The sequence below is a fragment of the Oratosquilla oratoria genome, chromosome 8 (assembly GCF_046742065.1).
Source record: "Oratosquilla oratoria isolate Oo_2021 chromosome 8, ASM4674206v1, whole genome shotgun sequence".
Taxonomy (NCBI): Eukaryota; Metazoa; Arthropoda; class Malacostraca; order Stomatopoda; family Squillidae; genus Oratosquilla; species Oratosquilla oratoria.
The window spans coordinates 34,738,577-34,759,637 of NC_134784.1; the positions used below are offsets into that span (position 1 = coordinate 34,738,577).

Below are 21,061 nucleotides of genomic sequence, written 5' to 3' on the forward strand. Positions count from 1 at the left end.
GCTATGAAATCCAACGGCTTCTTGGAACTGACAGGGCTTTGGCCTACCATGGGTTTCTCACTTCCCACTGCATGGGACTGGGATGCTGAGTTTGAGTTTATATCTTTAACTGTATTTCTTCTTCAACCGGCGACTGATCTTCTGCTATTACGAGCCGATGTCACGGGAACTAACACGACGCAGTCCGACATTTCTTCCCAAAAATACTGAGGACCGTTGGCAAACACTGTGGGGCTGCGGGTTTGATCAATATTATTACTATCGTCTATGATGACACATCAACAACGCTGACGACGACAACGACAACAATGACATCATCATCATCATCACCCTTATCATTATCATTATTACAATGATTACACTGCGACTGAAAACACAGCCCTAAGACTCAACGATGATATTTCTAAAACTTTTCACCATTTCTGGAGAATGTTATCTACCATCAAAACGTAGATTTTCACCACAATTTCTGTTTAAGAGTATCTACCTTATCTATACAATTTACTGGTAATAAGTACACCTAATGAAGTTTGGAAGTCTACTTTCTAGTACGGAGTACAAGTGTACTAGACTCCGCTTCAACCAACTCAGATTCCATTTCTTTGTCGCTATATTTGAAAGATGTCATTAGCCAATATCTCCACATACCACCACCACCACCGCTCATACCACCACCATTTCAAGTCGATTCTCTCTCTCGCTCTCTCTCTCTCTCAACCCTTGTGTTGCTAAATCAAACCACAAATCTCAAATCTCTCTTGGTTAATTAACTCGATAAAACACGTGTTTCTCTGTGTGTGTATCTTGGGTTACACTGTGTTTGTCTGCAACTTTTTTTTCAAATCTAGTTATGATCCTCTTAATTAATGTGGATCTGTCAACTTCGGTATTTTTTCGGTTCTTGGGTTGCTGTAAACAGGATATGATTACCTTATTTATTCATTTATTCGTTTTTACACATACACACACCGACACAACTCGTGGTGCAGTTGGTCGAGTTCCCGGCTGCCACTACGGCGGTCTGGGTTCGAATCTCGCCCACGGCTGAAATAATTTCAGTATCGCTGCGCTGCGAGCCGTTACTCTAAATCTCGTAGGCGGGGAGTTGGGTGTGTGCGCGCGTATAAGGTCACAGTATTACCCATAGATCGGTCATATATGAACTCTGAGCTCTCTTCCGGGAGGGAAATAGCTGTCGATCACAAGTCCAACACGTGATCCAAGACCATGGTGAACCATGGTGAATCACACATACAAACACACACACACACTTCACTTCTCTCGGTATCTGATCCTTTCTGAGAAGGATGGTTCAATCCTATAAACTGTCCAATGATACAGGTATATCCTTTACACCATCTTTCCATTGTATACACCTCAAGGGGATTGACCATAGAGCCACTGCAACAGTGGCACTTCCTGAGTTGAGAGTAAAATCAATTTCGCGTACGAACTCAGAGAGAGAGAGAGAGAGAGAGAGGGTAGAGAGAAAGAGGGAGGGAGGTAGCGAGGGAGAGAGAGAGAGAGAGAGAGAGAGAGAGAGAGAGAGAGAGAGAGAGAGAGAGAGAGAGAGAGAGAGAGAGAGAATAAACATTGTTACCTCGATCTTCAGTGACTGAAAACCCGCGTCCCCACAGCAACAGACAACCGTCTTCGAGTCCTCTCATTGATTTCTCCGAGGAGAAACGTTGAAGGAGGAAGAGGAGAAGAAGGAGGAGAAGGAGGGGAAGTTGGAGCAGGAGGAATAGCAGCAGGAAGAAGAGGAGGAAGAGAGGATGGAGGAGGAAGAGGAGGAGGAAGTGGAAGAGGGTGGGAGCAGGTTGTCGGCCCCCCTTATGAGGAAAAGTAGGATAGTCAAGCCAACGAAAGGACAGAATGCCAGCCACTCGGGGCTGAGCCTTCAATTTCAGGTGACGTTTTTGATGGCATTTGGGTATCTACGCATATGTATGACATTGGCAGTTGTCGACAAGTCTATAGCACACACTCGCACGTACACTCAGGTTAAGTTGGAACTGTATCCGAATTTGAGGCTAGGTATGATAAACTGGAGAGTAGGAGACGGGACCCAACGAGCGTTGCTAATTTCCTGTATTTACTCGTATACTACAATTAGGTAAATTCACACATACACACACACACCACACCACACAAAGTCCCCGGCGACATCCCCGTCGCCATTTGTTACGTCATTTCGCAATCTGATTCCTTCTAACTGCCGTTGATTGTCGAGGAATACGTGAGCGCCAAGCCTCGAGTGTTCGCTCATCTTCAAGTGCCTCTTGTTCTGAGTGTCAGAGCAACGAAGGGTCAGTGTAGCGCGTGTGGGCATCGAGGGCGAGAGGTTGGAGCGGTTCCTCCGTAATTTTTTTTTCTGTCACGGATGTGGAGTGTTTGTGTAAAGTGCATCGATATCTGAGTTGTCGGTGGACGCAGCGCGAAGTGACCGTTAACGGCCGTTGGTAGTGAGACGGTGGCAATACAAGTCACGGGGCTACACAGGATCATATTCCTTGTGCGTTCTCCAGGTGTGTGTACGTGAGTTTCTATTCCCTTGTGTGACTTCTCGAACGCATTCGAGAAGTGTTCGATTGAGTTCGAGGAGTGTTGGAATGAGTCGTTGATCTTGCTTAGTGTAGGGTTTTCCCATCCTTTTTATACCTCCTACTATATGGATGCAGGATCTGCCAACCTTATCCAGGTATGTGGGTTTTCGGTTTATACGTGTGTGACTTTTTCGTCGCATGTTTATTTGACTTTCGATCGTAGTACATCGCATGCATGGCGTGTAACTTTGTCACTGTCCCCTTAATCGAGTTCATTGACTACGGAAAATAATTATCTTGATTTACATTTTTTTTATCTCCGCATTTGTTCTATTTCGATCCTGTTGCCAACGTCACCTCAATAAATGCTTCTTATAACCTTTATTTGGTATCAGATCTTTTTCACATTTGATTCTGACCCCTATATTGAAGAATCCATCCATCCTGGATGACCTTCGAGCGACACTTTTTATTCTTTATTGTCACACAATTATATCCTTTTCACTCATCTATATATTTCCTACACACTCTTACAGGAAATTTGTCTTTCGTGATGCCATGTCTTATGAAATGCTATTGGCACTCAGAATAAGACGTCGTGGACTTGAGTCAGAATTCACTCAAGTATTACTTTAACTTCCTTCTTAAGTCAACGCCACTGCCACGTTAATTATCGTTCTACCTTTTCTACCTGGACGTGATTAAAAAAAAAGTCCGCTCTCTTAAGATTTGTTCTAAAGTGTAGAAGTACCACGTTATTTGTCAGGATGCGTTCTTTTACCATGTCACTAGATATTTTTCATCGCTGTGTTGTAATACGCTTTGCAGTGATACCGTATAACCATGTCAAGCGTTACATGATCAGACAATTCAAATGTGTTTAGTTTATGTGTATATATATATATATATATATATATATATATATATATATATATGTGTGTGTGTGTGTGCGTGTGTGTGTGTGTGTGTGTGTGTGTATGTACAAGTAACCACTAGGAAAATGAGAACTTGGTAACCGAACGTTTTCGTCTATTTAAGACATTTCCAAAGGTACCTTTAAAAATGTCTTAAATTGACGAAAACGTTCGGTTACCAAGTTCTCATTTTCCTAGTGGTTACTTGCATATTTCGTGAATCACTGTTGTTTGTGATTTCTTTTCATATATATATATATATATATGTATGCATGTATGTATATCATATCAGAAAAGGTCAGCATAAGTCACTGTCATACGTATAATCAGGCAAACAGTACATCCAGGAAGTATGGGAGAGATCATTAACGTATCTATACGAATCATATAAATATATTCTGGACTTTATGGTACTCTTTTACCTCAACTGAAAATGATACCTGAGTGGCGCTCCGTTTAGAGCTTTCAGAACTGCACCCTTTGTTATAGGTCAGATGTGCTAAGTTTCCAGGTTTAAGTCCAGGCCTTAAACCAGCAAAGATATTTACTCAGGCTGCCGTTCTAGAATTGATATTCGAGAAGAAGAGGAATCCCAAGGTGTCAGGACAAAATTCTCAGGATCAGATTTGTTTGAGGACGAGTCATAAGTACCAGGGCGTGGTTGGCGCAAATCCCACGGAGCTTCCACTTCGGTGACTCCCCCCTGACCCCTCCCAATCACAGATGATTATCGTCGGTTGAAGTGAGCCTTCGCCTCGCCTACGTCATGTCGTCGTCGTCTCGGTCCTGCCACGCCGCTGAGGTTCCGAACCCGTTTTCTCACATACACCGTACTTATGCAGTGCTGTTCGTCTTTAGCCTCTTTGGAAAGCATTGACACTGAACAGAATCACTAAGCATCCACTAATTACCACTAGTTCTTGGTTGGTGGAGCTTCTTGTGGGATTCTGTGGCCCTCAACGCTGAGAACCTTTGTGGCCCCACGGGGAACGCGACTCTGGCCAAGCTGTGACCAGAGTGTCTTGAGGTCGGTGCGATGTGGCAGGAAGGCAGACACCTACAAAACCGGATCTTGGCGGTGGAAGCGGTGGTGGTGGTAGCTTCTTCTGAGACGTGCTCGGTCACTGAGATTCCTTCCTCGTAGTGATTTAGCCACACACATACACACACACACGCACACACACATACACACACAGTGGCTAGTTCCCGGCTGCCACTACGGCGGTCCGGGTTCGAATCCAGCCCAGGGCTGAAATAATTTCAGTATCGCTGCGCTGCGGGTCGTTACTCTAACTCTCGTGGTGTGCGTGTAAGGTCACAGCATTACCCACAGATCGGTCATACACGAGCTCTGAGCTCTATTCCGGGAGGGAAATAGCTGTCGATCACGAGTCCAACACGTGATCCAAGACCATGGTGAATCGCACACACACACGCACACACACAATGAATTTAAAACAAATTATGATCACTGAAGAATAAGACTGGACCGTCTCGTAAACACCAACTACGTGCAATAAACACAATTGTGTGCGTGCATGTACACACACACGCGGCTCGATGGCGCAGTGGTACAACTCTCCACCCCTAATTCAGCCATCTGAATTCGAGTCCCGCCAAGGGCTTAAGACATTTCATCATCACTGCACTGCGAGCCGGCACTCCATCTCTGGTGGGTATGGAGTTGAGAGAGCGAATGAGTGAGTGAGTGAGTGTGTGTGTGTATCGTGTGTTCGTTGTATTAGCTCTCATCCGGGAGGGTAACAACTTTCTATCACGAGTCCAGCAGGTTATCCAAGACTGTGGTGAATCACACACACACACACACACACAGAGAAAGAGAGAGAGGGAGAGAGAGATAGAGAGAGAGAGAGAGAGATAGAGAGAGAGAGAGAGATAGAGAGAGAGAGAGAGAGAGAGGGAGAGAGAGAGGGCGATATGTATACACACATATTGAGAGAGATTTTTCCACAAGTTACACAAGGGTATCTTTCAACGATTGACACAATCGACGAGACAACGCGAAATAGATGCACACCCCTTTTAACACCCATTATTCCAAATAATATGTAATTCATCACGGTCTTGGATCACGTGCTGGACTCGTGATCGACAACTATTACCCTCTTGGATGAGAGATCATAGCTAGAGCTTGGGTCACATGCAAGCTCTGAGCTCTCATCCGGGAGGATAACAACTTTCGATCACGAGTCCAGCAGTGGGGTCCTTTCAGCTGCTCAAATTGCTTTTATTCCACCATACCCAGGTATGTGTTGAACAGACTTTGGGGGAATTATACATCAAGTATTATTTCAGTCCAATACTTCTAAAACTCGTCCCATGTCACGGAGCATCACTAGTTCAGTTAGAAAATATACTATGCAATAGTATGGATCATCTACTTGTTGAGTAATGATAAAAACAATCCTCTTGGTTCAAAACATATTTCCCACAAAAATATATACAAAGAAATAAACAAATAGATTAAAAAAAAAAATATATATATATATATATATATATATATAAATATATATATACATAAATATATAAATATATATATATGTACTGTATATATATATATATATATATATATATATATATATATATATATATATATATTAGTTAACAGCTGTATTTCTGGTACCATATTTTCTATAAATTTATAGAAATGAGTACCAATTTCAAATTCATAACAACATACACTGAACATCCTGTGGACCACCAATTGTCAGGATTTCCCATTCCACCTTCATATAAAAATATTTTCACTTTCTCATCTTTCACTGGACAACTGTCAGTCATGTGAAAAAAAGAATCACGGTTTGGAAGATGGTTTATGACAAACTGTAGTTATCCTTCGTGTGTGATGTTGTCGTTCCCTAGAGTCTCTGGCCGAGCAGTCCCTGAGGAACGTCAAGGCTGCAAACGAGGTTCGAACACAAATCCATTATGAGGTTATATGTTGTGTTGCTGGTGTGCGTGTGTACAATTTAATCTTCCATAATGTGTTGTATAGTATGTGTCGAAGTCTTACATCCTATGTTTGTTATTGTCTGTTTGTTTATTGTTATTTGCTTGATTTTCATTTATTATTAGCTATATGTCAATTTATTACTATTCACTATTTATCTGTTTGTTTATCATTTTATTAATTTATTTATTCATTTATCATTATTATAAATTGTTTTCGCATCCGACCTAGTCATGGACCAAAAGGCCTCCTGTCGGCATGCTCCGCCTTTGTAATCGTTTAACTCCAGGTATCTTGTCTTATCTTCAGAAGTTAATTTTATCCACAGCCACATTTTTTGGTTCTAAAATCTCTATAAAACTTCATTTAACTCAAATCTAAGAGATCCCACCCTCTATTCGTACATTTATTTTTGTTAACATGAGGGAGTGAACTGAAAACGGATGTGCTGCTATGACGAACCTTGTATAAACACAAAACCACCACCGCAGTTCCTGTCTCAGAGTCCATTAAAAATAGATAAATACAGCGGGGATTTGTGGTGGTATAAGATGGAGGACTGCACACACATACGATACAGCGTCAAGACGGCACAGCATTCTCCAGGCTGGGTCCTCTAGCGATACAAGGAATGTTGTGCGTGTTGACACTGTCTTGTATGTTTCTAGTCCCCATACTCTGCCCTCCCCTACAAGCATACCAAGTAAAAACTGGTTTACCAAAAGACTGGTTAACAAATGGAATAGACTTGATAACTATGTCGTGAGCGCTGAAACAATTAGTTGTTAAAAAAAAAAAAATATATATATATATATATATATATATATATATATATATATATATATACACACACACACACACACACATATATATATATGTACAGTATATGAATAGGAATGACAGGTGGTAAGGGATATGGAGCTACCTAGTGTAGATTTTATGGTCTCCTGCAGTCTCTCATGTTCTTATAACGTTTGGATAGGGATGACAGGTGTTAATGGACATGAAACTGCATAGTGTAGGCCTTATGGTCTCTTGCAGTCTCCTCCGTTCTTATATACATACATACATATACCAAAGGCTTTCTCCCCCTTACACGGGGGGTAGCCAAAAAGAAAAAGGCATAGAAATCACTCCCACCCATCCCATCCCCTACATATTCTACTCCCCTCCACCCTCCTACCTCCCTTTCATCTTGGCACCTCCTGGATGACGGGTCATCCCTGCATCCTGTCCACTGCCCTGGGTCAGAAGCAATGTCGCAAGACACAGCACATCCACAGCAAGGCCACTTCATTAATTCGGCGACCCCCCCCCCTCTCTGTCCCCTCATGCAGAAAAGAAGACGGGGAGAAATCCCTTCGGGCTGCGTCAAATTATTTCTCATACATACTTCCTCACCCCCCATTCCCCACCCACTCCCCCTCATGCATCACAACATCATCCATACACAACCCTTCTCCATTCACCCCTATCTTCTGTCCTCTCCCGTCCTTCCTCAACAGACATTCCTCTCTTTTGTAATGCCCCTTTTACCCCATCCATCTCATCCTAGGACGCCCCATCATATTCACTCCTTCCATCTCTGCCTTCCACACCTCTTTTACTAATCTTTCTTCACTCATTCTTTCCATGTGTCCAAACCATCCCCATACTCTTTCATCAACCCTATCTCCCAACTTCCTTTCCAACTCTTGTTCTCCTCCTCACCTCCTCGTTTCTCACTCTATCTAGCTTAGTAACCCCTATCATACTTCTCAGACATTTCATCTCAAACACATTCAATCTCCTCTCTTATGTTCAATGTTTCTGCTCCGTACAGTGCTGTCAGCACAATCACTCCTTCATATAACCTCCTCTTAGCATCCATTCCCAAATGTCTATTTCTCATTACATTTTTTAGTCCACCAAGGCATTTACTCGCTTCCCTGAATCTACATTCTACCTCCACCCCGACTCCTCCCTTTCCTGCCACATTCGCACCCAAGTATCTAAAGCTATCCACATCCTCCAATCTCTCTCCCTTAATGCTCACTTCCAACCTGCTGTCACTCTCTCCCCTTGTACATCTCATCACTATCCATAAAGTTCACATACCTTCTCAAATTCTGTCACTAACTTTCTCAATCCCTCCTCGCAGTGTCGTCAGCAAACAACAACCGGCGTATTTCCCACTTTTCTCTATTTTCTTTAACCATCTCCAACCCTCTACCCACCACCCTTGCATTCACCTCTCACACTACCCCATCTATGTATAGATTGAACAGCCAGGGCTACATAACACATACCTGACGAAGTCCCACCTTTACCTTAAACCATTCACTCTCTCCATCTCTAATCCTAACACAAGCTCTACTACTCTCGTAAAAACTCTTGACTGCTCTTAACAGCTTTCCTCCTATCCCATATATCTGCAGTACCACAATGTCTTCCTGTCTACCCTGTCGTAAGCCTTTTCCAAATTCATAAAAGCCCCAAAACATCCTTACCTTTTCCTATAGCTTTCTCACACATCTGTCTTACCACAAAGATCTGATCTACACAGCCCCTACCTGTCCTAAAACCACACTGCTCCTCACTAATTACTCCCTCTGTTCCTCTCCTAATCCTCTCAATCAAGACCCTCCCATAAGCCTTCCCAACTACACTCAACAAGCTGATCCCTCTGAAACTACTACACTCACACTTGTCCCACTTTCCCTTGTAAAGCGGAACGATACAGGCACTCCTCCAGTCCTCCGGCACTCTACCCTCTCTTAAACAAACATTAAATAACCTCACCAGCCAATCCACCATAAGTGTACCTCCTTTCTTAAGACACTCTGCATCGCATTCATCCAACCCAGGTGCCTTACCTGCTCTCATCATCTTAACAACTGCTTTCATCACTTCATCTTTCCCTATTTCTCCTCCATTTGCCTCACTCATCACTCTCATTTTCTTAGCGCCTCCCACTGCAACTACCTTTCCCTCCCTATCCTCCTTAACATTTAGCAACTCCCTGCCCTCTTCCATTATCATATCCCCATCTGCACCTTTTACCTTTTCTTCTCTACTTGATTCGCCTCCTCTTCCTCTTTTAATTTCCTTCCAAAACATCTTTTTATTACTTTAAAAAATTTCTGTCATACTCTTACCCCATTTCATTTCTTATGTTCTTATAATTTTCATGGATTGGGATGATAGGTGATCATGAATTTGGAAATGTCTAATGTAGGCCTTATGGTCTCTTGCAGTCCCCTCCATTCTTATATCTTCATGGATAAGGATGATAGGTAGTAATAGATATGGAAATCCCTAGTGTAGGCCTTATGATCTCTTGCAGTTTCCTTAATTATGTTCTTACAACTTTATGGATTGGGATGATAGATGGTAATGGGCATGAAACTGCCTAGTGTAGGCCTTATGGCCTTTTGCAATCTCCTTCATTCTTATGTTAACACCAGATATCATACTCTCCTTTTTTCATCTCCAGAGCCTTGCCAGCGAACTGCTCCCAGATGGCTCAGTCGAGGGAGTTGGCCAAGGACTCGACCATTTCCTCGAAGTTGTCTGAGTACGACAACGTCCCCAACTTGCCGAAGAATTACTACGTCCACGCCGGGTCGCTTCCCCAAACCACCAGAAGAGGCGTCTACAGCTTCCCCGTGCCCCATCATCACCAGCCCAACCCGCGCGTTAACCACCAACAGCTACAATCCACACAGGAACGCCGGCACCATCAGCAGCACAATTATATCAAACAACATTGTCAGCAACAGGAAGTGCAAGAGCAAAGTTCTAGGCTCATTGCGACACCTGACAGGTTAGCGTAAGCTGTTATCTTTATCTAGAATCTGGGGGCATCATCTAGAACAGTGTTTCTTAATCCGGGGTGCTAAATTGAATTTTAAGGGGTTTCTGGGAAGCGCTGAATACATGGCAGTACTTCACTTTCCATTATCCTTCTAGTAATAAGATGTTAACCAGAGTCAAGGAAGTGCTAGACTGCCTAGACCTGACTACTCCAGAGGTTCTAGGGTGGGAAAAGGTTAAGAAACACTGATCTAGAAGGAGAAGGGGCCCTTCCACCTGATATTTCCAAGACCCTCCTCCTATCCTTACTCCAACCGAAGACCTGACCTATCTCTACAATGCTGCCTTGTTCGCCAGGAACTGTTACTAATTTTCTTTTCATATGGGTTTATTAAATTAGATTTGGCGAGAACATCTATGTTAATCTTACGTTACCTTAGGTTTCCCTTGGGATACGTCTACACAGCTCCCTAACCTACGACAAACTGGAGGAAAGGATGCATCGGATCCGTGCTATTTTTCCTCCGACTGTTGGAGCAGATTTGCGGCTCGCAGTTTTCAGGAAAGAATCTTGCTGGAGAAAAAAGAAAGAAAGAAAAAAAATCCTCCAGCATATCAAATGGCATTCTGTGTATTTCTGGCGAGAAAATACAGTAGTTTAAAGTTCTGGAGGTGGGCAGTACTGCCGATGAATCGGAGGTCGGAGGAAATATAACTGAGGGGAACTGGCATTGCACCACATTTCGGTGTTTCGTTCATTTTGTTGCACACTGATGACTTCTGCTGGTGAGCCGTTTTGTACATTCAAGACTGGCATCTCAATGCAAACCTCCTATCTTTTAGAACTGCCACCTTTTTCTGCGTCGCCTAATCATCCTCTGGACTCATTGCATCACATTTTCCACTTCAGCGTCTCACCCGTTATCCGTCCATTTCCGGTGACCTTCCGACCTTCAGTATTTTCCCTTTCAACCTCCCCATATTTAGTGCCGATTGTATGTTTTATGCAGTCTATGTTAATAATTTTTTACATCCTTTACACTAAAAGATCTGATAGCCCGGCATCTAATCGTAATTAGATAGGAGTGGTAGCAGTAGTGTTAGTTCATTTTCTATCGCCTAGTTGCCCTGTTTTCTTCACTGTAGCTTAGTATAGTTAACACAAACAGCCTCGTTAGGGCCAGTAGGTCTGCTGTTGTTTGTTATTCCTTTGTAAAGTTAAAGAAATCACCACGGACCAATACACTCAGTAAGCATTTATAACAAGAGATTAATCCTCATAAAAAAGTATATATATGTATATATATATATATATATATATATATATATATATATATATAATTCATAACTTTTCTAATTACCAACAGTGACTATTAGTTACGTAGCTCAACAGTTCAAGCGCATAATAGGTGCAAAGGTGACGGTTTTAGTCGCTGCTATTCACCGCCTCCTGACGTAGGCTCCTTATCAATACTACTCTGATTAAGAATATGCTGTTTCCGTATGGTCACCGAATCTCATTAAAGACATTTACAGATTGGAAAAAGTACAACGGCGAGCCACAAAACTGACTCCAAATATAAAAAAATAAATAAATCGTACGAAAATCGACTAAAACATATGAATGTTTTCCCTAAAAAGAAAGAAAAAAAAAAAAAAAAAAGTGTAGACTCAGAGGTGACTTGATACAGGTTTTTAATATTCCAAAGGGAATTGACAACATCAAAAGTGACAAAAATTTTACACAGAATGAGAACCAGACAAGAAATAATTGTCTCAAACTGTCAGGAAATAGATTTAATTTGGAAGTGGGTAGACACAACTTCGCCAGACGTATAGTTAATGAATGGAATAAATTTCCTGCAGAGGCAGTGCAATGTAGTTAGGTTCGAAGCTTTAAGATTCGTTCAGATAAACACCTAAGGAAGATGCTGCAATGCCTGCCATTTATCTGTTTGCGTATTACTATTTATCTGATTATCATTCATCCGTCCATTTATAATTATTCACTATTTACCTGTTTTATGATTTAACTTTACCTATTTATATTTATTTATCATTATTTTTTACATTCGACCTAGTTATGGACCAAAAGGTCTCTTATCGGCATGCTCTTCCTTTGTGATCCTTTGAAACAATGACATAAGGAATTTTTCAGACGATAAGAATTTTGATATGGCTAACACAGGACGATTTGATGCAGAATAAAAGAATCTCTGCGCTTTTGTGAACTAACCAATGCAGAACCTATCTCAGCCGCAGAATCAATCTCAGCCAGAGGATCTATCGTAAATAATTTTTTAACCAATTTCAAAGGTTGGCCGGACAAATACCGTACGATTTCATTCATCTTAAACAACACCTTCCGACCTTTCATGTCCTTTCGTTATATTCTCTCCCAAGCTGGGGAGACACGGGCCGAAAACTGGTGTGCGTTAGTGGATGCCCAACGATCTTTGCTGCCCCTTCATCAAGGCCGGATTTAGGGCAGGGCCAATAGGACCGTGGCCACAGGGCCCCACGCATTTAGGGGCCAAGCGCCAACACTATTACAAAAGTATAAGCAATTTTTTTGTTTATCGTGATAAAGAACACGAGTAATCGGCCGACTGTGACCATACGGCACTACTGTGACTATAAACAAGCTCCGAGGTCGCTGCCAGCACGTTTCAAGAAAATTGGGACGATATTTTGTGCGAGTGTTAATTATCAGCATCTTATAAAGGTGTCGATATAATAAAATAATGTTCCTTTTGATCAAAACAAGCATAATACCGAATTATCTACATAGCTTAACAGACGTCCCTCACAGTAGGAACATATCCTTTGATCAAAGTTGAGGACATAAATCATAACACAATTAGTTTTTTGTTAATGTTCTCAGTGCCGCTCTTTCACTTTGTGATGTAGTACTTTGAGTAAATGGCTTCTCTTTGATAAAGAACCTGTATTATTACGTGCATTGTAAAACTTGGTTTCCTGATTTTCCTCCGTTACTACATACTACATGAGGGGACGGTGAGGGTCGGGGGTCGTCGATTTAATGAAGCGGCCTTGCTGTGGATGTGCTGTGCCTTGTGACACTGCTACTGGCCCTGGGCAGTGGGCGAGATGCAGGGATGACCCGTCATTCAGGAGGTGCCAAGATAAGAGGGAGGGACGAGGGTGGAGAGGAGTGGAATATGATAGGGATGGAATGGGTGGGACTGCTTTTTATGCCTTTGTTTTTTTGGTTACCTCCCTTATGAGGGGGAAAAAAGCCTTTGGTATATGTATGTACGTATGTACTACATCTAATGACTGAGTAGTTGGTGAGTTTGTATAAACATGGTATATGACAAGTTTACTAAATGCTAATGGGGGGTGAAGCTGAAAGGGCCCCGCATACTTTCAGAGCCCGGGGCCCCGCATACTTTCAGAGCCCGGGGCCCCGCATACTTTCAGAGCCCGGGGCCCCGCATACTTTCAGAGCCCGGGGCCCCGCATACTTTCAGGGCCCGGGGTCCCCCACACTTTCAGGGCTCGGGGTCCCGCATACTTTTAGGGCTCGGGGCCCCGCATACTTTAGGGCTCGGGGCCCCCCATACTTCCAGGGCCCCGGGCCCCCCATACTTTCAGGGCCCGAAGCCCCCCATAGATTCAGGGCCCGGGGCCTCGCATACTTTCAGGGCTCGGGGCCCCCATACTTTCAGGGCCCGGGGCCCCCCATACTTTCAGGGCCCGGGGCCCCCTATACTTTCAGGGCTCGGGGCCACTTATACTTTCAGGGCCCGAGGCCCCCCAGCATGTAAATCCAGCCCCGCCCTTCATCCACGAAGTGCAAAGATGTGATGATCAACGAATGTGTTCCTGAATGTGGGATGGATGTGGGGGTGAATGTGGAATAGGAATGGGATGTGTATTCTGATGGATGTGGGATGTAGGTGGGATAGGTATGCTGATTTGGCTATCCCCTTCATCAAGATGGAAAAAGCCAAGAGTTACATGACAATCTTCAGAAGGTTACAGACACAAGTATATAACCCGTTTTCTATACAACTTTAGTTAACAAACCAGATAGTGTAGTGAGGACCTGTGGTTGTGTCACCTCCGGCATGGTTGGGCCGGTGGCCCTGCAAAGGATGCTCAAGGCTAAAGAATTCTCAACTGCGATGAGAAGGACGGAGAGAACTCATCACTCAAGAAAACAATCCTTCACGGACACTTGTGTCTATTTTTTTTTTTCTTTTCTTTTTTTTAATCTGCCGCCCTGAAGAATTTAATTCTAACGCCAGACGATTTAATTCCACCTGGAGGGCATCCTGATTGTTTTTAGGGCTTCTGCGGAACTCTCCTTGTTAACATCTTACCTTCAGATTCTTGTTAATACTTAGGGAAACGGATAACATTCAAGGGATTGGAATGTCAATGTTAACATCGTACGTCCGGCAACGCCGTCTGTGGTTCTTCACTAACGCCCCCACTTACGTCTCTCTCTTTCTCTCTATCTGATACTCCTATTACCATAAACCTCACTCGACCAAACTTCCATTATGAAGAGAATAGTATAACTTCTTATTACTGTACAGACTCAAACATAATCCCTGTACGACGGAGATTTCTATGAAATCATGTACGATACTTTCGGTCGTGGACGTGTGAGTTTGCGAGCCTGACTGACCTACGATTCGGAAGAATTGACGAGAGGGAGTAGGGGCCCTTTTGTGATACTGAGTGGCTGTTTGCTCCGTGCCCGGGTTATAATCTACTTGACTAAAACAATGGGGTAAGTGTTTTCTGCCTGCTTTGTTGTTCGAACTATACAACTTCCACCAGATCATTTTGGACAAAGGACGCAACACAATTCTGACCTCAAATTGTGCCAAAACCTCACTTTCACCCTAAAAAAATAAATACTTGTGACAGTGGAAAGATTACAGGTGCAATGACGCAAGCATTTTGTGTCACCTACTGCACCAAGGGGTGAAGAAATCTGACAAGATGGTTTGATTTCGTAGGAGAAAATAAGAGATGAGGAATGCGAAGGGTGTCAATAGACCTACGCCTAGGCAGGAGTGAGGGCAAATGACCTTGGGACCGACTACAATCTGGGAGCTTAACTCCCGAACTATACAGAACAGAACTCACGATTGTATTCAACCGAGCTGTCGAGTCGTCGCTAGCACATTTGTTTTGCCTGGTGGGCGTTTTAATTCGACGAACAAAAACAAATCACTGTATCTGAAGTATTACATTACTGCTTTGTCATTCCTTTCTTGCGGTTTACTTTTCTAATTTGTGAAGGTAAACCTTCCCAGGTTAGTAAGAATAAGTAGGTATTTGTATTAAATAAAAAAAAAATGTATTGTCGTTGTTGTCACAACACGTAAGAGACTAGGGGCGGCCCACTGCGAGCCAGCGCGAACAATAATCAACGTTGCTCCAGGGTGTAGTTACCGTTGTTTTTTTCTTCTTCTGTACTCATTTCTCATATACCCTTTTCATCATTCGATGATCCCGTAAACATAACATCTTTTATCGATAAACATACTTTTATCCATTATTTGAGTCGAGTGTTGTGGGTAAGAGGATAACAGGAGGAGGAATCTGTTTAGACAACAAATGATGCAACCGAGCGGGTTGGGTACAGAATTCTTCGAAGGTGTGCTCGAGACGTCGACTTCGCATGCATCAAAATTTATATCTACGATTTAGTCGCATTGCGTCTTGTAACAAAAATACATGTGGATATAAATATAATTATCATTATTTGCTAATATGGTATGGTAATGTTTCACAGAAAAAAAAAAGCTCCCCGCACCCTAGCGGCGGGATTTTCAACTTCACCAAAGTCAACATGCCATCTCTCGCTGTCTTCCGCGTTCTTGCTCGCCCTAAAATGTTTACAAACTAAACCAAGATGAAGATAATTTAATCACCATTTTGATAGGTGGATGCTTTACACCTTTTAATATAACAACATGAATAACAAATTCTTGTCCTCAGGAGAACTAAATGAGGTGAATTTTTTTCGCAAAGGAAAGGGTCAAGCTGGCGTTTATGGCCTTCTAGTCCCCAAATGTGACCTCGTTCGCGAACTCATGCAACCGTAACTGATATTTATACGGAAGACAGAGGAATGGAATTGACATAGCCCTTTAAGTTTTACGCTGGTATCCCCAACTTTTATATACATATTCCAAATAAACAAAACAAAATTTGAAGTATATTACAAGTCAAGCCTAACTTCTTGATAAAGAATACAATTGTCAAGGATTTGAGTCACAATTACAAAGAATTACAAAGGCGGAGCATGCCGACAGGAGACCTTTTGGTCCATATCTAGGTCGGATGCGAAAATAATAATAATAATAATAAATTAATAGATAAAAACTATAATAATGTAAATAACAAATAAAATACATAAATGCATAGGTATAGTTAAATAATAAACAAACAGGTAAATAGTATATAATAATAAATTAACATATAACTAATAATAAATGAAAATAAAACACACAAATGATGAAAAAAAAAATATATATATATAATAAATTATAATCATTACAGCACCTTGCCTAGGTGTTTATCTAAATGATTCTTAAAGCTTCGAACTGAACTACATTGCACTACCTGTGCAGGAAGTTTATTCGATTCATTAACTACACGGTTGGCAAAGTTGTCTCTACCTACTTCCAAATGGAATCTATTTCCGGACATTTCGAGACCATTGTTTCTTGTCTGATTCTCATCCAATGTGAACATTTTTTCACTTTTGATGTTGTCAATTCCCTTTAGAATTTTAAAGACCTGTATCAAGTCACCTTTGAGTCTACGCTTTTTTTTTTTTAGGGAAAACAGATTCATATATTTTAATCGATTTTCGTATGATATTGATACTGGTTGATATCTTCCATTTGCTGGAAATTTGTGATAAACCTAGCTCTACCCTTCTCAGGCTCTATATTTTCCTTTAAAATTTCTCTATTTTCCTTTTTTCATCCGTTATATTTTTGCTCACAATTGTTGTGTCTATTTGGTTAAGGAACTTATTAACTCCTAAAGTGTCTTCATACCCGGTAAATTTGGGAATATTAATATTGGAGGTATGAACCTCATGCCTAAGAGCTGTGTTATTAGTATGATCTACTTCTAGAGAATTTTACTATTTAAATATTACCAACTTGAGCACTACTGTTAGACAAATGAACACTGCAAAAATATATTTCCACTGATTTGGCACTCTCAAGCAGTCTGAATAGCAATCTAGTCAGGTTTCCGAATATTCGCCTACATGTTATGGTATTTCAGTTCCTTGTTCTGACCCGAAAAAAATATTTTGCAACTGTGTATTCAGTAGTAAAGGGGTTTAAAATGAGAGATAATTTTGGCTAATAAATTACTCTAAACAGCTTACATCGAACGATCAATTATGTATTTCCAAGGATGCATTTGACTCTACTGGCGATAGTCGTAACTTTCCCTTACCAGCCCTACGTACAGGTTATCGATATTGTACTGGAAATACTTATAAGAAATGCTGTATACGAGAAACAGATATTCGTGTACTATCGACTAAAAAAAAAAATAATAATGATAATAACAATAATAATTATAATAACTAATAATAATAATAATTATACTAACTAATAATAATAATAGTAACTACTAATAATAACAATAACAACAACAACAACAACGAATCGGTTTGACGTTGCAAAACTATCCCCCTATCCGTAGGCGAGGTCGGTGCTCCTTACAGAGGACTTGTAGCGTGGAGTTGAATAATCCATGCCCTTGGTTCAACTTCGCTGATGGCAGGGTTCGAACCACCGTCACCTCGACCATCGTCGCAAGTAGCGATGCCCCAACCCGCGATAATAAAACACAAATTAATAGATAAACCGCGATGAGGGAATTTATTCAGATTGTTTTGCGGTCAAATTTGATGGCCGTCGTGGTAATTGTTGGATTGGTATCTGGTTGTTTCGCTACATGGCCAGTTCGCAACCAACCCTTTGGCTACATTGTTTCGGTCATTTCGCTACATTGGTTCGGTCGTTTCGCTACAGTGTTTCGGTCGTTTCGCTACAGTGTTTCGGTCGTTTCGCTACATTGTTTCAGTTGTTTCGCTACAGTGTTTCGGTCGTTTCGCTACATTGTTTCAGTCGTTTCGCTACATTGTTTTGGTCGTTTCGCAACATTGTTTCGGTAGTTTCGCTACATGGTTTCGGTAGTTTCGCAACATTGTTTCGGTCGATTCGCAACATTGTTTCAGTCGATTCGCAACATTGTTTCGGTCGTTTCGCAATGTTGTTTCGGTCGTTTCGCTACATAGTTCAGTTGTGTAACAGCTGGATCGAGGTGAACTAAATATGCTGCTAAAATATGAAAAAAATGTTAACACTCAAGGAACATTTCCATGTGCGTAACTACAGACCATATTCATCTATAATATTTAAGTTATTGAGGTCATGTATTTATAATGTATTTATTATCATCATCACTATCATTGTTGTCGTTCCCTAGAGTCTCTGGCCGAGCAGTCCCGTCTCCCTGAGGAACGCCACGGCTGGGACGGGGTTCGAACACAGATCCCTTAAGGGGCATTTACACGGTCAAACTGTTTGTCAAACCCGGTTTATCAAACAAGAGTTTGAAGTGATGTTTCACCATGTGAATAGGGTATTTGGCTGTCAAACACGTTTGACAACCAAATACCCTATTCACACGGTCAAAGATTACTTCAAACACTTGTTTGACAAACCGAGTTTGACGAACAGTTTACCGTGTAAATGGCCCTCTATAGAGTGTACAACTGTACAATGTGTTGTTGGCGTGCGTGATTGTGTACAATTTAGTCTTTCATAACGTGTTGTACAGGATGAAGTCTTGTGTTCTGTACAGTTGCCTGTAATGCTGTAACCGGGCGAGTTCCACAACCTTTTTATTATTATTAGTAGTAGTATTACTATTATAATTATCAATATTATCATCATTTTTATCACTGGCGTACAGTGTCGTCTCTTAATTAGGCGAAAGGTCAGGAATGGGGGAGGTTCGAGTCCTGCCTAGCATCAAGCGAGTTCATAGTAAGGACATCATGTGTGTATGTGTGTGTTTCACCATGGTCTTGGATCACGTGTTGTATTCGTGATCGACAGCTATTTCTCTCCCGGAAGAAACCTCAGAACTCGTATATGACCGATCTATGGGTAATGTTGTGACCTTAGACGCACACACACGCCCAACTCCTCGCCCACGAAAGTTGGAGTAACGACCCGCAGCACAGCGATACTGAAATTATTTCAGCCCTGGGCAGGAATCGAACCCGGACTGCCGTAGTGGCAGCCGGGAACTCTACCAATTGCGCTAGGTGTGTGTGTGTGTGTGTTTAATCTCCAGAGAAAAAATCTCCGTAAAGGGACATCGTCCTAGCATTCTCCGATATACGTGTAATTCGTAACATAAAAACCAAATCGTGGTGTACAAAATACTGCTGTATTCCCGCGGTGTTTGGAGCTTGGGGCGTATAGTATCATGTTCGGTGTTGCATGACCTTTGTGTGAGGCAGGAATAGGACCTGGAAACGAGGTCAAGGTCAAGTGGGTCGTTTCATCAACAAATCACTTTAAGTGGAGTAACGCGTTGACATGTCGCCGTACACTGCACAGCTATCTAAGGATGCCGTCACGAGAGGCGCCAATCCACATCTACCAATCCACTTGTTGTTATGATCTGTAGTTTACCATCGCTTCTCTCCTAACGAACAATCTCGCGCCACGCCAATCAACTTGGTGTAGTAATACTAAAGAGTTCCTTATGTACAATTTACTCTGATGGCTGGTTTCGCATTCGCTTAGATGTGGGTTCGAATCTCGCACTCCTCTCCGATTCCCATCAGTGACGTTTTTATTCATGTCTCAACCCTAAGGCGTATAAAAAGGAAAAGGTGACAGCTTTGGCCTCAGCTCCTCAGCGCCTCTAGGCGTAGTAGGCTCCTCACTCACAAACAATCTTGCTTTTGGCTCCCATCTATCTTGGTCCTTAAATGCCCCCCCCCCCACCTCCTACATAGCTTCTGGGTGCAAGAATAACCCACTGATAAAGCCCCGTGCTACCTGAACTTAACTTACCAGGCATGTATAGGTGGCGACAGGCTGGGCCGATTCCCGCTAGCATGCTACTTGTTTTTGCTACTCGGGAGAAACGACTTGGGTTACGATTTTTTCTTCTTCAAAATTTCCAAATGTCAAATGACTCTTGCGTCATCGAGTGAGAGGCTGAAATGACGAACCAAGAGAAGTTAAACGTTGTCAGACACATTGTCAATATGTTCTTACCGAAGTCTAGAATAAGAACATAATAATGAGGGGGACTGCAAGAGACCATAAGGCCTACACTAGGCAGCTCCATATCCATCACCACCTGTCATCCCCATCCATAAAGTTGTCTCACCGTTTCTTAAAACAACCGATAGTTTCAGCGCTCACTACATGGTTACTAAGTCTATTCCATTCGTTGAACACCCTATTAGTAAACCAATTCTTGCCTATTTCCTATTTAACTCTAAATTTGTTCAGTTTAAATCCATTACAGCGTGACCTGCCCTGTTGTTATAATATGATGACCTTGTTTGCATCACCCTAGTTAAAGCCTAAGATCCACTTGAACACCTCTATTAGATCACCCCGCACTCTGGGTCTTTCCAGAGAGTGTAAGTTAAGGTGCCTAAGCCTCTCTTTGTAAGGCATATATTGTAACTCGAGTCGTTTCTATTCGGAGTAGCAAAAGCAAATAGCATGCTGGCGAGAAGTGACACTGGGATAGGCAGGTAGTGGTGGAAGTTAGGTTTT

General features: G+C 42.1%; 1 protein-coding gene across 5 annotated transcripts in view; it reads left to right on the top strand.

The window, feature by feature from the left end:
• Positions 1-2,310: 2,310 nt before the first annotated feature.
• Positions 2,311-21,061, top strand: part of LOC143027682 (plasma membrane ascorbate-dependent reductase CYBRD1-like) — a 37,786-nt gene continuing 19,035 nt past the window's right edge. The window contains exons 1-2 of one of the 5 annotated variants that reach the window (XM_076189120.1): positions 2,311-2,528; positions 9,907-10,236. In XM_076189120.1, coding sequence (XP_076045235.1) covers positions 9,932-10,236 — 305 coding nt within the window. In that variant the 5' untranslated portion in view covers positions 2,311-2,528; positions 9,907-9,931. Of the gene's footprint in view, positions 2,529-2,550; positions 2,702-9,906; positions 10,237-21,061 lie in introns of those variants that run through there. The other 4 variants (XM_076189122.1, XM_076189121.1, XM_076189118.1 and 1 more) reach the window with 4 other exon arrangements.